Raw genomic sequence first — 15,751 nt, forward strand, 5'->3', positions numbered from 1 at the left:
AAAAAACTGAAGTAATCTTCCTTTCACCAGAAAAATAAAAGTAACTGCAAAGATAAAGCAGACTGATGGTCATCTTGGTTATTTGGCTAAATCTTTGGTTGGGCACCTTGGGACAACCTTCAACTCGGGTTTTATTTTTGGAAAATCCTTTCATATCTTTGGTTCCTTCCTGTTGTCCTAATGTCACCAAAACAGCTGGATCTCACAATAATTCCAAATATAACATCAGATATGTAGTCATTAATATCCAGTCAATATTGATGGTAAAAAAAGAGAAATATTAAGTTCTTATTAGTTTTAGATTTGGCAGCTCCCGAGCATTCTGCTGCTCAACTCATTTAGTTTTCTTTCAGAAGTTGCACCATAATGGAAAAGAAAAACCCTGACCAAACAAATGTTCTGACCTTTTGTGCTTTGTGTTTGTAATGAAACACAATAAAGCGCTTCAGAAAACCTTTTAAAATCTGATTCTACGTGAAAAAACTAAAAAAGCTGTTTTATATAAACAGCTTTGAGTAAAGTTAGCTAACAAGCAGATTTACTCAGATCACAGCTTCAGTCGCTGTGTGTGTGTGTGTGTGTGTGTGTGTGTGTGTGTGTGTGTGTGTGTGTGTGTAGGTGTGTGTGTGTATCTGTTTGTCTCTCAAGATGCTTCATTTAGCTCCGATTTTGGCTGACGCCTCTGCAAAACAGATAAATAAAAAATAAAAATGATGAACAGACAGTCCAAAGTGCATCACGCTGTTTCGCTGAGACGGGGTGAAGTTGCATCTGTTCGCTGTGGAACAAAGGACTTCCCGGCTCCCTGTCTCGACTGATGTCAGTAATTGTCTTTGCCGATAACATGTTTGCTTTTGGTTTGCTGTTTGCCTCTCAGGGCTGCCTTTGATTCGCCGACAGCCTCACCGCCTGACATCCTCCTCTGACTGAGAGTTAGCATTGTGCTCGACAACTTCAACAGCTTCATTTGTGTGTTGCTTTCATGTGTGTAACCAACGCGTTGTCAAGTACAGCACTATTGACAGCACGTTTTATTCCCCCATCTCCCAAACAGCCAATGCAAAAAGGCCGGTCGGTTGTTTATTCGCTCATCGACATATAGAACAATAACAATGCCATCCTTCACGGGACCAGTCGGCTCAACAAGGACTCGTCATCCACAGGAATAAAATGGTGGACTGCGGGCCTATAATGTTATAGTAATTTGGGGAAGAAGTGGCCCGTGCTGAACACTCTGTCTCCACTGTGGCAATTGGTGGGTGAGTCATGCTGTGGGGATGAGGGACCGGGGAGAGCAGGTCAGGAGTGGAAGAAAGTCCCAGAAGAAAAGCTGTCAGAGGCAGTGGAGTAAAATGTCCTTTCACTTCACAGTGATGCGCTACGTTTTGCTGGCTCACCTCATAAAATACCCCTCACACTTCCCAAAAAACTAAAAACAGTGATTCAATAATACGGTATGTAGGCCTATAAAGTTGGCAAGGATGTTTGTTTATTTGGATCCCCATGACTACTCTTCCCAGGGTCCCCAAAGTGTGTGGACAACAGTGAGACTTAGCGGCGCACCGATTGTAGTTTCTTTAAAAGCGTAACCTGTCGATTACAATTTTTGTCGGAAAAACTCCCTAATTATGGCAACAAAGCCACTAAGTTGACAACAGTGGGGGTGACTGTTGTTAATTGTGCATGTGCATATATGACCAGGTGGTAATAAGTTGTAAGTTATAAAAGGTTAGCTAGCTGTCACGCTCTAAAGTCGCCAAAGTTTAACCTTAATGTAAAAAATTTGCTAAAATGCTATGGTTAGCTTAAATCTATTTAGCATACAAACATTACTGTATGAGCTGCAGTTAGCTAACGTGCTAAGGTTAGCAGGTTAGTAGTAGCACTTAGCATGCAAACATTATGGTATGAGCTATATTTAGCTAACCCTGCTAAGACTAGCAGGTTAGTGGTAGTATTTAGCATACAGACATTATTGTATGAGCTATAGTTATGTTAAGGTTAGCAGGTTAGTAGTAGTTTAGGCTGGTTTCGCATAATTATCGGTCATTCGTTGATTTCCCGAAACAAAGATAAACTTTGCCAATTTATGTTGGCTTTTTAAGACGTTTTTTCCCCCATTTCTTTTATAATATTTGTGCTATTACCGCATCCCTAGTTGCTCTTAGTGTTTGTTGTTAATTACCACATTTATGCGGCATGTGCCTGCGCCGTGTTAGGTGACTGAAAGCAGAATTGAGGAGACGACCTCTCTCCTCAATTCTAACAAGCGGCCGCTCACACAGGGTCGGAAGGGAAGGGAAGGGAAGGGGAGTGTTGTTAAGGCGCAGAACAGGAACAAAACAAACCGACACATAGAGCCTCTCACACAGGCGGTGACTCATGTCAGCGTGCTGGGTGTTGCTGTGGGGGCTTCCTGACCCTTTGCTCTCCAGACAAAAGGCTGGAGAAGGTCCTGCAGCAGCGGGCGAGAAACATGAGAATCCAACATGCCGCCGGGAGAAAACGCGTCCGTGGAAACGAGGCCGACGGAAGGCAAGTGCTGGTTGTCTGACCTGACACGAGTGAGAACGGGCCGTGTAATCTGTTTTCTATATATATGTACAAAAACATGTTTGTTCTGAAGGAAACCCGCGTTCATGAATGGCAGACTTGTTTGCACAAACTGTTCAGATTAAAGCAAAACTTTAATAAGTTTTGCTTTAATCTGAACAGTTTGTGCATCACGTTAGGCAAGCCATTAAAAAGAAAGTCTACTTATAAAAAAAACGTGCCGTTTTTTTTTCAGAATAAAGGTTTTAAGCTGAATCAGAGTCGGGGTCAGGGTGTGTTTAATAGATGTTGTGCCATATGATTTTTATCAGTTTTGGGGATGTTGATTTAGTAAATATTTTTAATTTTATCATCTAATTTTAGGCTGTTATATTGGAGACATCTAACTGTAGTTTTGATCTATCAGCACATTTATTTAGATAGAAACTTTATTCATCCCTTTGGGATTTAACCTCAGGGAAATTGTAGTTCAGTCTCCCACACAGCACCAATACATCAAATCCTTAAACCATTTTTTAACGTTAACATTTAGCCTGATTCTATAGTTTCTTAATTTCTATTGTACTCTATCATACTATTATGCTTCTATTTAGTTAATAGGATAACAAATTTTTGTTATACAGATAGATATTTAATTTGTGTTTTGATATATAAAATTTAACCCCGTCTCGTCTTATCTTTTGGGCCTTTTAAAGCCTAATTTATGACAAATAACGTATAAACTCCACTATCCATATTGTAAAACTAAAACTAGTTTTTTTATTTTTTTTATTATATTAATTAAAGGGTCCAATTCTGAAATACTTACATCTCATCATTATCTTTATCAAACACATAAGACCTAATAGACTTAATAACTCGATTGATTGAAAGCTTTCAGAGAAACACTATTCATTTTAGAAAACAAAGCAGAAAAAAAAATCTATTATCTTCTTTTTTGTGAAAATCTATAAAATACAAACATAAAATTCAGCCCAGCTTTTCGTGAATCTCTTCAGTGAAGGAGAGCAGAGACATTTTCAAAAGTGAGCGGGAGGACGACGTTTTAAGGTTTCTGTGGTAAACATGCTCCCGTTTTGGCCGAGCTTCATCTCCAACATGAGTGCAAATACGATCCGACCTCTCAGCTGACTGAGCTTTCAGCCGAGGATTTCCTTTGAGCGAGCGACTCCATTAGCGGAGGAAATACCTTCAGCGGCTCACATGGAAACCGAGGCGCCGCAGTGAAAACCGTTCACACCGCCACGCTGCTCGTTCTGCTTTGTTAAAGTTGTACATTTGCTGACAAGACATGAGGTGTTTGTTTGTTGTTTTTCTTTTGGATAACAAATGAAAGAGCAGGCATGTTTTTAGATGGGAATGCTGCATTTGCGTTTGGACGGATGACACTGATTACCCTGATAGACGCTACGGCATTTACCCACTTTGAGTTGTTGTTGTTAGGAAACAGCAGATTACAAAGTAACTTACAGGAAATACAAGGTTGCTTTCTGAAAACCAATTAATGACACTGCTAAAGACGTATTCACAACCCTTGTTCTTCTTGTTTTGTGTTCTTGTGATTGTAGACCCAACACTTTCACAAAGTGTGTTTTTAATATCACAGAAGAAGAAGAAGTTTGGTCTTCTTCAAGTCAAACTAATAAACGAAGAGCATCTTAATTTCCTCTTGTTGCCACATGACCCGTGTGTGTCTGTGTGCCTCAGCCCAGCCTCTGCCGGCTCCAGCCCCCCTGACGGGGCCCTCAGGGGACAGCGGCGTGTTGGAGACGCCTCAGCGAGACCTTCAGAGACCGACGTGTCCCCGATGCGGCCTTCCCGTCCCGGACAGCAGACCCGAACCGGCCTCGCAGCCCCGGAGCCGGCCGCAGGGCTCAGCGGCGTCGGTACACGGCGACAGGAGCCGGAGCAAGAGAAGTGGGCCCGGACCCGACCGACCTGCTCCTGGGTCTGCCGGTAAACCGCATGTCCTGTTTAAACAGATCTACATACAATAATACATAAATAAAAGTTACATTCTCAATAAGAATGTAGGAGTTGAATGAAATTGGAGAAGATATGGACAGACTCGTCTAATCGAATGGTGTAGTCAAAGTAGCAACCTTAATCCACCCGAGTTTAACAAGGGGTCTGATAAAAGATGCACGACACGTCCCACTATTCTACTTCCTGTTGGCCGGTCACGTAAAAATTCCGATGAAAACACCAAACATTCCCAGCTGCCAAAAATGTTAAACAAAACCTGACTTGTTCTTTGAACCCTGCGGTAAAATCTTCAAAGTCGGCCTGTCTTGTTCGTTCAGTCGTATTCCAACCAAACGCCAAACTTTCCGGACAGAAAGTTTTCCGGAACATGAAGTCCATTTGCTTCCCTTCTGTCTCCTGCTTGTCTACCGGTGGGTTCACGCCGTCGTCTCTGTGAAGCTCTACATCAAATCAACTCCGGAGCGACACGCTACGCCTCCCTTTCATCTACACACGTCCATTAGCATGAGTTATATGTGGGGTGTGTATAAATCAGTGGAATAAGCAGGAAGATGTGGAGCCCTACTCCACAGGGAATTCTGCCACCTCCCTTTCTTTTTTATTTTGGCTTCCTTCAGTAAACAGGATAAAACAGCTGGATTTGCATCGGCTCGCTCTCATCTGGTCCTCGCGCAGATGAAAAATAAATAAATAAATAAATAAAATAAACGAATACAGGAGGAACCCAAGACACGCACCGCAGCGCACAGACGAGGTCAACGTATGCAATTTGGTCTGCGCCTAATTTGGGCAGCAGAGCAATTATCATGTGACAGCTTCCTCCTGATTGTTTGTTTTTTTTTTAATCCCTGAAAGCCTCTGTGGGTTTTTCTTTTTCTTTTTGTTTCATTTTCCCTGGAGGACTGAACAAACCTGTGATTAAGTAAACACGAGATTTTCCTCTTTGAAGTTTTGCTTGACACCGCAAACAAACAAATGCGGGAGATTAATTTGGGTTAATAGAGTCGCTAATCCCCTGTTTTTGAGAACACACACACACGCCTACACACACACACACATAAAAAAAAATAACAAGAAAAGCCTTTTATGGAACATCAGACTCAAGTCGTCTTCATCCTCGTGTCGCCCTCAGACTCGTGCTCTGGGCTGCTGCTGGCGTGCCTGTGGTGCCAGTTCTCGGTGGTGCTGCTGGGCCTGCTGGAGGCCTGCTCCTCCTGCTCCTCCTGCTGCCTCCAGGGCCTCTGCTCCTCCTGCTGCTGCGCCTCCTGCGCCCGCTGCTGCGCCGCCGTACGGGACGCGCCCGGCGAGGAGCTGGGGTGCCCCGCCCACTGCCACTCGGTGCTGTTTGAGTCCTGCTGCGAGCCCATCGAGTTCCTGGAGTTCTGCCTGGACTGCTGCGAGATCTGCCACCGCGGCTGAGCCTCGGGGGACGGCAGACGTGTCTGAACTGACCGATCGATGAGCGGAAAGTCTTTTTGTCTGATCAAGAACTGAAAATGGTGAGAATTACTGGAGCTGAGACGATTAATCGTGATTAAATCATTTGTTGAAATAATCGTGAGCTAATTTAACTGTTGACTGCTAAGTTGACTAATCAAACTTAAAAAATGGTCATCTGCAAAAAAAACAACATATTTGAGAGAGTAACTGGGCAAAACTGTACAAAAAAATACAAACAAAAAACGACTTCCATTCTACTCAGAATTACTGAAGTGGCAAAATTTTAGCGTCACTCGGATCAAATTCTCTAAAGAAAAATATCTCCTATTAAGCACTTTTAACTTTAGAATTATTGATCTGTTAATCCAAAAACTAGCCAATAAATGAGTTCTACGCTGTATAGATGCTGAGCAGAAAGGGCTGAGCTTTTCACATGTTATTAGCTGTTTTGTTTTTTTGGCTGCTTTGAATGCCATGTTGCATTTTAAGCAGTAAAAAGTTTTAAAAAGCAATTAAATTATTTTTCATTTGTTGTATCTTTTAATGTATTTCATATATTGTGTAAATAAAAAGGCTTAAGTGGTTAATAGGACATCTGCTGTTATTTGATTAATCGATTAATCATCCAAACAATCAATAGAATACTAGATTATTAATAGAACTGTTTGTTGCAGCCCTAACGATCACACAGGTTATGTCTATATTTGGACATATGTCCGTTGTGCCGTCACTTAAAATCCCAATATAATGTCTGGAAGCTTGTGGTTGAAACATGAAACAAACAAACAAAAAAAAAAATCAGAAATAATGAAAGTTCTTTCGAGAGGAAACGTGCCGCAGACTCGTGGTCACGTGTTTTCTGCTGCATCTGTTGCGGTACAGTAGCTGTGGGCAGAGAGGTCAGAACAAATCCAGGCTGACAAGTGGAACAAACCTGAGCGCTTATTTCACGCCGCCCGTCCGCCATGCTCTAAATTAGATATCTGTTGTCGGCCCTCAGCGGAGCCCGAATGCATTGTGGGCCACAGAGACGCCTAAATCTGATTCACTTGCTCTATAACGTGATTTAAACGAGCCTTTGCTCCACCGCGCAGTCTTGACAGCGTCGTCTTTATCGGCACTTAGGGTTTATTTTTGGCTGTTTACTCCGCGTCTTTGCTGTCGTCTCGCTTCAAAAGCTTTTCTAATGAAGCTCGCTCAGATCCTTCAGAGATCTGGAGACAATAAGCATCTTCTTTATGTTTAAAAGTGCCTTATTTGACACACGTGAAAAGGGATTAAAGCGAGAGATGACAAGTTTTGTGTTTGTCCTGTTCTTTAGCTGTAAAAAAAAAAAGAAGACAAAAAAACAAAAAGAGGTGCGCAGGAAGGAGTCAACCCTGTAATCTTCCAACACTGGAAGTGTAATGCCTTTGATTTAAAGTAATAGACCTTCTGCTTGAGGTCAGTAAATGAAACGTTATGCACATCTGAACCATTTGTGGTTCAAATATATATGGAAACACCAAAGTTCAGACCAGTGGTGTAAAAAGTGGAAACGGACTGCGTGCGACGCATAGGGGCGCCACGCTAGAAGGGGCGCCAAAACAAGGGTGGAATCATTTTTACTTTTTAAGCAAAATAAAAAAAAATGATGGTTATAATCTAACAATAAATCAACCTGCTACAATGACTATCTCATCATACATTATTGAGGTTTCAAACAGACATCTTGTTGGACAGGAAGTCTGAGATGACGAGACAGAAGACGACCTAATGAAAAGCAGATTGCTTTCAACCTTTCCTCAAAAATAAATAAATAAAATAAAATAAAACATGCTCCCCTTTATTCAGTTTCTGCCTATTTGTATTCTCGCCTGCCTCCAAAGCTGCGTGACAACGGCAGTAACCTCTTCAATCAAAACAAGGTTTATATGTGCGGTACGAAGTGGCGTCTGCATAAAAAAAAAGAAAAAAAAAACGGGTGGCGGGGAAATAAAAACACCTAATAGTCAGTCTGTCAGATGTGCCCATCTGCTATAAAGGAAACAAAAATAAACGTAACGAGATTTGAATATTTTACGTTCGAGGCTGACGGATCAAAGCCTGGAGAGACGCACCAGAGGGGGGCAATCATAAACACGCCGTCTCGTCTTAATAGGAGAGGAAAATTGTTTCCAAAGCGGCGCATACCATCAGGCTTCGCATGTTTGCGAGCGTGGGAGGAGAAGAGGAGAGGAGAGGAGAGGAGAGGAGAGGAGAGGAGAGGAGAGGAGAGGAGAGGAGAGGTTTAAAGAACGTCAAAAACACAGCTAATGAGAGTTAGGGTTGAAGATGGTTGAGCATCAAGGCTCGATGGCGAGCAGCGTCTTTCATTTCAACGACACCAACTTGGGACTTTTCAGCGGGTTTTGCACACAGCCGCCGCAGGATCAGGGCGAGTTCTCAGAAAGTAAGAAAACAAACTAAAAGCCGAGGATTTGTTCTTGCTTGTTGATTATTTGAACTTGTATTTTCATTGAATATGTCATAAGAATCCACACCGAAATTAGTACAGAATTACATGTACCTTATACATAATAATAATAATTTTAAATAAATCTAATATTACGATGCCTTGTGTGCTTTTATGTTGTCTAAAAAGTCTGGATTCATTTAAAAAGAAAAGATAAGATATATAGGTGCAAGTTTTAGCAAGGGAAATTTAAGACTTTTTAATGCTAGTTTAATGAAATTCAAGACAAAACTACACACAGGGGGAAAAAACCGCTAACTAGCAAGAGTATATGAGCAGCTAGCTACCAAGGAACGTAATGAAGAAACTTTTACTTGACAGAAAAGTCTAAATAAATAATAATAAATAAATTTAAGGCCACCATACACATTTTTCAATGAATTTAAGACATTTTAAGGCCTTAATTTTTCTTTCTTTCTAAACAATAATGAATTTAAGATGTTTTAAAGATGCACAGACACTCTGTGTCATGGTTTGGGAATGCTTTGCTGTAAGATCTGAGCAGCTTGGATCATTTTTCAGATGGATTTGCTGTCCATCATTCTATATCTTCTCCTTCACTGTAAACATAAACCCAGTGAAATCTATATTGCAATAGATTACATTGAAACAAACTTTGTATTTAGGTAAAAAATGCTGAAAACAAATCCTTCATGTGTGCTCCATATAGCTTTTCATTTATTCAATTTTACATACTGAATATATTCAGAATACAAACTTTTGATTCCACTGTTGCAGCGAATGAAACGTTACATTAAAAATCTTTCTGTGTATTTATACATATATGTATATTTTACAGTATTTTATGATAATAAAAAAACAACAAAAAATAACGGAACATAAAAGCGGCTGTCCCTTTCATCAAACCAACAACGAGCTGAAATGTAAAACCGTGGTCACCCTGTTTTTATAGCTGGAGAGCATTCCAGCTCGTCATGTTCAAGTATATAGAGTTCATTACATAAAAGAAAAAATAAACCCAGAACGACACAACTCTATATTAGTACTAACACAGATATTGCACCATTGGATGGCATGTACCAAATGTCCTAAATTGGCAAAAATGATTATAAATACAAATACTTAAAAGCGGCAATTCTGAAACACCAAAATTCACAAATCAAAACTAGAGTTTCAGCCGGCAAAACAAATACTTCTGAGGTCGTCTTTAGTTCAGAGTCTCGTCCGTCCCTCACTCTATGAGGGGGTAAGTGCAACGTGCAGTCAAGTTTATTTCTTTCATGACAACGGGATAAAAAAAAAAAAAATAGCGTTAGCTTCTTGGTCTTGGCTTTAGAGTTTTCCGGTGACGAGCGGAAACGTGTGATCAGATCCTACGGTTCTTCTTCAGCACCTCCAAATACTGCTGCGTGGCCCAGCTGAGGGGGTCCAGCTCCACTCTGGAGGCGGAGCCCACCGGGGACAGGCGGGCCGAGGCGGCGTCCAGCTCCGCTGTGGCTGAGAGAGGGCCAAGGTTAACGCCTGCCGAGGCTCCTTCCCAAAGATGGTGAAGGAGGAGGAGGAGGAGCTGCGCTTACCGTGTCTCAGTTCTTTCGATATGTTTTTGTCCAGTTCTCTCTGCATCTGGGGAAAACACAGCAGCGTCTCAGGTGAACAAAAACAAAACGCGGGTGTGAAATGTGGGTGAGGAGAAGAGCCACTGAGAAACACCACTGTAGAAAACACACCAGAGGGGGGAAAAAGCTGGAGAAAATCTGTGTTTTTTTTGACGTGAAACACATAAGGTCATGCAAAATTTTCAAGCTCTTCACAGATCTGAAAGCTGTGGTATACAAAGAGCTCCTCAATGGTTGAAAAACAAATTTGCAGAAATAATTTTTAAGTAAAATCTGAATAAATTAACCTCCCTTCCTCAGATGGCGACCAGTACAAACCAATACGCCTTGCTCTGTGTGGGGATAGAAGTGAAGTGCATAAATTCAATTTCTGGCTTGTCCAGATTGATATGTTTTTATTATAAAAGACATCTAGATAAGGATTTAATTTACATCAGTCCCACTTTACCACTGCTTTATTCAAACTTATAAAACAGGGCTTTCATGTTTGTGCCGTTTATGTTTGCTAAGGTAACACTAAAATCAAAACGCTCATTTATTTCAGTGTTTCAGTTCAAAAAGTGAAACTTGATACATGTTAGTAGATTTATTGAACTGACTGATAGAATTCAATCATTTACTTTTATTTATTTTAATGGCTTGCAGCTAACAAAAACTCACAATTCCTTCCTTCCAGACACTAAAACATTGCGTAACAATTTAAAATGCATGTACAGTTTTAATGCCGTATTGATAATCTGTGTCCATTTGGACGGCTGCCTACTGTATGGTTCTCCAGCAAAACAATCCCCGAGTGTATAAAAATGTTACTTTAAAAGGAGCGACTTGTCGAAACAGCTGCGTTTTCATCGCAAATGTACACAAAACTTAATATTCCATTAATGTCGGAAAAACACAATTACGGAAATTGCGGCGTCTCCGTTAAATAAGAAACGCAATTAAAATCCCACCTAAATAAGTTTGCTCGCGCCATGAGTCGTTAAAAAACATGCAGCGCCACGATCCTCCAACTACTTCCTGTTGAATTCTTCTTCGTGGTTTGCGCCAATGGAGACATCCGGTTGTTGATCATGTAACGCGGAAAAAGTGTTTTTACTGCATTTTCTCCGAATACACTAATTTCGATGCTGCTCATAAAAGGACCCACCTCATCATAGCGCAAAAAAACTTAAAAGAAAGGAAATTGACAATCTCTGCCCCCCCCAGAAAATGACGTTTTATTATGCTAATTTATTTCCGAAATGTCAGCGTGAATATATACTCACGAGCCAGTCGTATCTATTACATAGCTTCAAGTGCGAGTTCCTGTTATTGTGCAGCTGCGGGACCAATGACAACTTTAGAAACGTCTTACCTGAACTAAGGAGAAAAAGAGCTGGACTGCTGCTTGGCCAAACGGTAGCATTAAACAAGCTTCAGAATGCTGTCGGTGGAAGACTGTAGACCTACGCTGTTACCGAACCACAAACCAACAACATGAACAATGGACGAACACTGCATTTAGATACACTTCCTTTTTTTTATGGTGCAGTCTCAGAGCTAATGAGTCGTGAACAAACCTTCTGGGGGAATGTTTTGTCTGCGCACACCTGCTGTCAGGATGGAAAATGGCAGAGGTGAGTATTTACAAAATAATACCCCACTACGACCCGTCATATTTTAGTTCCTTAAAACTGTGTACTAACTGCCATCCATTGAAAGACATTATTATTATGTATTTACCTTTTCGCAGCAAGAATACCAAGATGAATGAAGACGCACCTAAACACACACACACTAGAAATAACCAAAATAAACCAACTGGAAACCCAATTGCCGTATTGCTGGTTTACTGTATACACTTTCATTAAAATAAATAACTAAAATATAAATGTAACAGTGACAATGTAACAGTAAAAGTGTTATGTAAAGCTGTCGTATCCCTAGCAAATTAATTAATAGTTTTATTCTATAGTCATTAAATTAATACACACAAACAGAGATTGTGGTTAATATATGACACCACAACCTACTTTATAAATACCTGTCACTATATGGTTTTGACAGATTTTATCTTTTAAATAAACATACGTCTTTTTAAAGTTGCTCAAAGAGTTTGTTATTGAGAGGAAATGATCAAAATAACTTTTTAAGAGGATCTATCATCTAGGCTCAGATGAATCTCTTTGTATTCCCTTAAAGTTTACAATGTGACAATATGAACATTATCATCACCTACTGGCCGGGCATGAGTATACAAGCATTTTGTGTTTGGTAAATGTATAATTTTTTTTCTTTTTTGGCATCGATTTAGCTTAATCCAGGCCTAATTTATTTTGTTTCCTTTAACAAAATTTGTGTGCTTAGGATAATTCTGAGTATATTTTATAAATTTTTTTGAATTAAGTTGCTTAATTATAACTTCTCTCTTGAAGATGCACTGACACTTGAAAACTTCAGCGTTCGTTCACAGAGGATCCAGCAAACGTTTGAAAGCAAAACAAGATAAAAACTGTTCTGTACCCGATTCTGTGACCAACGCCTGCACCAGTTACAATCTCAATATTCAAGGGGAATTCATTGCAGATAAAAGAAAAGCTGCAGAGCTTTGGCTCAGATTAACTTTATACTGAATGACAAACTGTTCAGACCTGAGATAGAACCAAACTAAACTGATTCTTCAGTGAAAAAGTTTTAACGCTAAAGTTGCTGATAAAAACCGGCAGAAAGTAAAAGAAGAGAGAAAAACAGAAACAGTGGCCTCCAGCTGCCTTTCAAAGCCAACAAAGGAGCGCCACCTAGTGTTGTTTTAGCTGTGCAGGCACAGCAGAGGTTTTTTCCACTTCACTATAATGTGCAACTTTGTCTATAAAATAAACTGTAATCACAAAAAAACACTCAAGTTTGAGGCTGCAACATTGCAAAATGTAAGAAAATTCAAGCTGTTTATGCTATATTTAAAAAAAAAGAAGCGCAAAATATGTAAATTTTTTGTTGCTTTGTCTGGCAGTTTTTTCTCCACTGAAGCCACGAGCAACGCAATGAAACAGCAACCAGTCACACACTCAGCTAAAAACAGCAACACACCTGGTTATGAGTCTGGCTGAAGAGAGGAGAAGTGAGAAAAAGACTTTTGAGCTAGAAGCTAAAAGAGTGAGAAATACAAGACAAGTTAGAGGTAATAGTGAAAAGACAGAAATAATAAACAGGAGGAAGAAGCAAACAAAAAAAGTCTGCAAAGCCTAAAGTTGGGTGACCTGATGTAACTCGTCAAACACACGTCTCTGACTATGAGGTGAAACTACAGAGATGTCACAGTTTATAAGTAACATCTCTGCAGTTACATGAACTTATTCTTAAAAAAATGAAATCAGGAATATACCAGAACACAGATTTCCTCTTTAATCTCTATAAGTGAGTGAGAGATGAAGGACTGGGCAGACCTTAGCCAGGTAGTCCTCCACCCTTTGGTTCTGTCCGTCTGACTCAGTACTGGGCAGGGAATATCCCACGCTCATGTTCCTGTTGAGGGCCCCCACTGAGGTCCCGGGGTTCGCTGGCGTAGCCAAGGCGCTCATGTCCAGAGAAGGCCCCATCAGGCTCCCGCTTGTGACGTTTCCCATCATAAGACTCCTGCTGCGCTCGGTCAGCAACTTGGAGTTGGCTTCGGAGAGGCGGCAGTTGGCCCTGTTCATGGGAAACAAGAAAACGCTAATCACCGCCATCTTTTTAGCAGCTCAGGATTTGTTAACAAGCATTTACCAAACCTATTATATATATATATATTTTTTTACAAAGCGAAATAGACTTCTTCAATAAACATTTTAACCTCTCCAGTTTGGCAGTTAGGGACATCCGCAGGCGCATCTCTTCGTTGTAGAGGTGTCGATAGCGCTCCAGCTCGGAGCGCGTGGACTCTTTTTGGCTGAGCATCTCCTGCTGGATGGTGCGGGCTCGGTTCAGCTCCCCTTCCAGCTCGCGGATCTTCTTTTCCAGCTGGGAGCGCAGGTTTTCCTCGTTGGCGGCTTTGATCTCATCTAGTGCTTCCTGAGATGCCGCCTGGGACTGAGAGACGCATAAATTGTTGTTAATCCCACTGGCGGGATTCTTCTGCTATTGTGAATTAATTTCCTCTCTGTTGGGGTTTTTCTCAGCTTTTTACCTGTAGGAAGAGGTTGACCTGCTCTAGTTTCTGCTGCACCTCCTGGTGGGCTTTTTCCTCCGCTTCACGTCGGTACTGATCCAGCACGCCCTGGTCGGGCTTGTTGTTCTCCAACTGGCGTCTCAGCTCCACCACCTCGCTCTCCAAGTGCCTCTTGCTTCTCTCCAGCTCGCCGTGGTTACGGCCCGCTCCTTTCATGGAGGCCAACTGGTCCTGGAGCTCCCCGTTGATCTGCTCCAGCTGGCAGCGACGAGATGTTTCCTTCTCCAACTCTGCCTGCAGATCCTCCACCTGAAGACAGAAGAGACATTTGAAGGCCAAGAAGCAAGGGGAGATAGTAGGCGATGCACTGCACAGGTGTTCATTTAAAGTTCGGTACAAACAACTTGCCTTTGGGGCAGCATGTTGCTGTAAAATCTTTCGACTGTGGATACAAGCATAATAATTAAGACGCTCAGACCCTCAGGTCGTACGTTTGCCCGATATCCCATTAGACACTTTAGGATGACGGCTGTTTTTGAGCCTTTCAGGCAATTATTGCCATAAAATGTTACACACGTACATTTTTGATTTTGGTCATCCTGTTTTTGCAACTTTGAAGTAATGATATGTAGTAAAATAAGAACAAGGACGTGGCTGTTTGCGAGTCTTGTGTGGAAAATGGCTCCCACAATTTTTTTTTGTGCTTAGCAGTTTACCGTTAGTTTCTGCAAATTTTTTTTTTGTATTTAGCAGTCAAATTTTTTTTTTGTATTTAGCAGTCTAGCGTTAGCTTCCACTATTTTTCGTGCTAAGAAGTTCAGTGTTAGCTTCCACTAATCCTTTATGTTTAGCGGTTTAGGAAAGCAGAGCTAATATTTTTGTGCTTAGCAGTTTACCATTAGTTTCTGCTAATTTGTTAACTACCTTAGAACCCAGGTTCAGAACAACAAAAACTGTGAAATGGTCTTGTTTGATATTTTGAATCCAAAAACCAAAATATAATATATAAGTAGCACATTAGGTCGCGTTGAAGCCAGCATCAGCACCACAGACCTTGTCGTCCATCCAGGTGTCAGCCTGACTCTGTCTCCGGTGAGGGCTCTTCATAGAGGAGTATTTCGCTCCTCCAGACTCTGGACCCTGCAGCTTCTTCTTTGCACTTTTTAATAAAGTTCGTTGCCTTAAATATAAACGCACAGAGTGAATATCTAAAGCATCAAGTAAAATATCCTAAACTTGTTAACATTAGGCTGATTGAATGTACAAAATAATTGAGTGGGGACTTAAAAAGGATACAGACACTGGTGGACCACAAAGCCAAGTAGTTGGTTCTAGAGGATCCTAGCTGGCTCTAAACAGCAGGATCACCCACCGCCCAGTGACAGAGTCCAAAAGTCACCTGTGCATTTCTTTTTGAAGCTCCATGTTTCTCTTCATCTCTTGATCGAGGCGAGTGTCAACCGCTTTCTTTTGCTCTGCAATTTTCTTGACTTTCTTCTTTTCAAGCTCCATCTAGACCAGAACGAACAACTCAGTGACTCTTCATACCTCAACTGAGTGACGCTTAACCATCATATC

At 41.1% G+C, this 15,751-nt stretch overlaps 2 protein-coding genes across 6 annotated transcripts in view; one reads left to right on the forward strand and one right to left on the reverse strand.

Moving 5' to 3' along the window:
• Positions 1 to 2,013: 2,013 nt before the first annotated feature.
• LOC103465925 (myoD family inhibitor domain-containing protein-like) lies at positions 2,014 to 6,515 on the forward strand. Its single transcript, XM_008411155.3, has 3 exons — positions 2,014 to 2,535; positions 4,261 to 4,509; positions 5,672 to 6,515. Exons 1-3 carry the CDS (start codon positions 2,490 to 2,492, stop codon positions 5,956 to 5,958), a joined length of 582 nt encoding a protein of 193 aa, XP_008409377.2. The 5' UTR covers positions 2,014 to 2,489; the 3' UTR covers positions 5,959 to 6,515.
• Positions 6,516 to 9,123: 2,608 nt separating this feature from the next.
• The window catches only part of ankrd26 (ankyrin repeat domain 26), a 31,362-nt gene continuing 24,734 nt past the window's right edge, over positions 9,124 to 15,751 (reverse strand). For 3 of the 5 annotated variants that reach the window (XM_081607830.1, XM_081607826.1, XM_081607827.1), the window contains 7 exons: positions 15,573 to 15,685; positions 15,227 to 15,353; positions 14,192 to 14,482; positions 13,859 to 14,094; positions 13,473 to 13,716; positions 10,012 to 10,057; positions 9,124 to 9,931 (listed from right to left, as the gene is read on the reverse strand). In XM_081607830.1, coding sequence (XP_081463956.1) covers positions 9,801 to 9,931; positions 10,012 to 10,057; positions 13,473 to 13,716; positions 13,859 to 14,094; positions 14,192 to 14,482; positions 15,227 to 15,353; positions 15,573 to 15,685 — 1,188 coding nt within the window. In that variant the 3' untranslated portion in view covers positions 9,124 to 9,800. Of the gene's footprint in view, positions 9,932 to 10,011; positions 10,058 to 12,686; positions 13,175 to 13,472; positions 13,717 to 13,858; positions 14,095 to 14,191; positions 14,483 to 15,226; positions 15,354 to 15,572; positions 15,686 to 15,751 lie in introns of those variants that run through there. The other 2 variants (XM_081607829.1, XM_081607828.1) reach the window with 2 other exon arrangements.

This window comes from Poecilia reticulata, chromosome 6 (assembly GCF_904066995.2).
Source record: "Poecilia reticulata chromosome 6, P_reticulata-male-v2, whole genome shotgun sequence".
In the NCBI taxonomy this organism is placed as follows: domain Eukaryota; kingdom Metazoa; phylum Chordata; class Actinopteri; order Cyprinodontiformes; family Poeciliidae; genus Poecilia; species Poecilia reticulata.

Coding starts and splice junctions, on each gene's coding strand:
- LOC103465925 (XM_008411155.3), top strand. CDS start 2,490: ATGCCGCCGGGAGAAAACGCGTCCGTGGAAACGAGGCCGACGGAAG. Junction 2,536..4,260: donor GGAAACGAGGCCGACGGAAG/GCAAGTGCTGGT, acceptor TGTGTGCCTCAG/CCCAGCCTCTGCCGGCTCCA. Junction 4,510..5,671: donor ACCTGCTCCTGGGTCTGCCG/GTAAACCGCATG, acceptor TGTCGCCCTCAG/ACTCGTGCTCTGGGCTGCTG.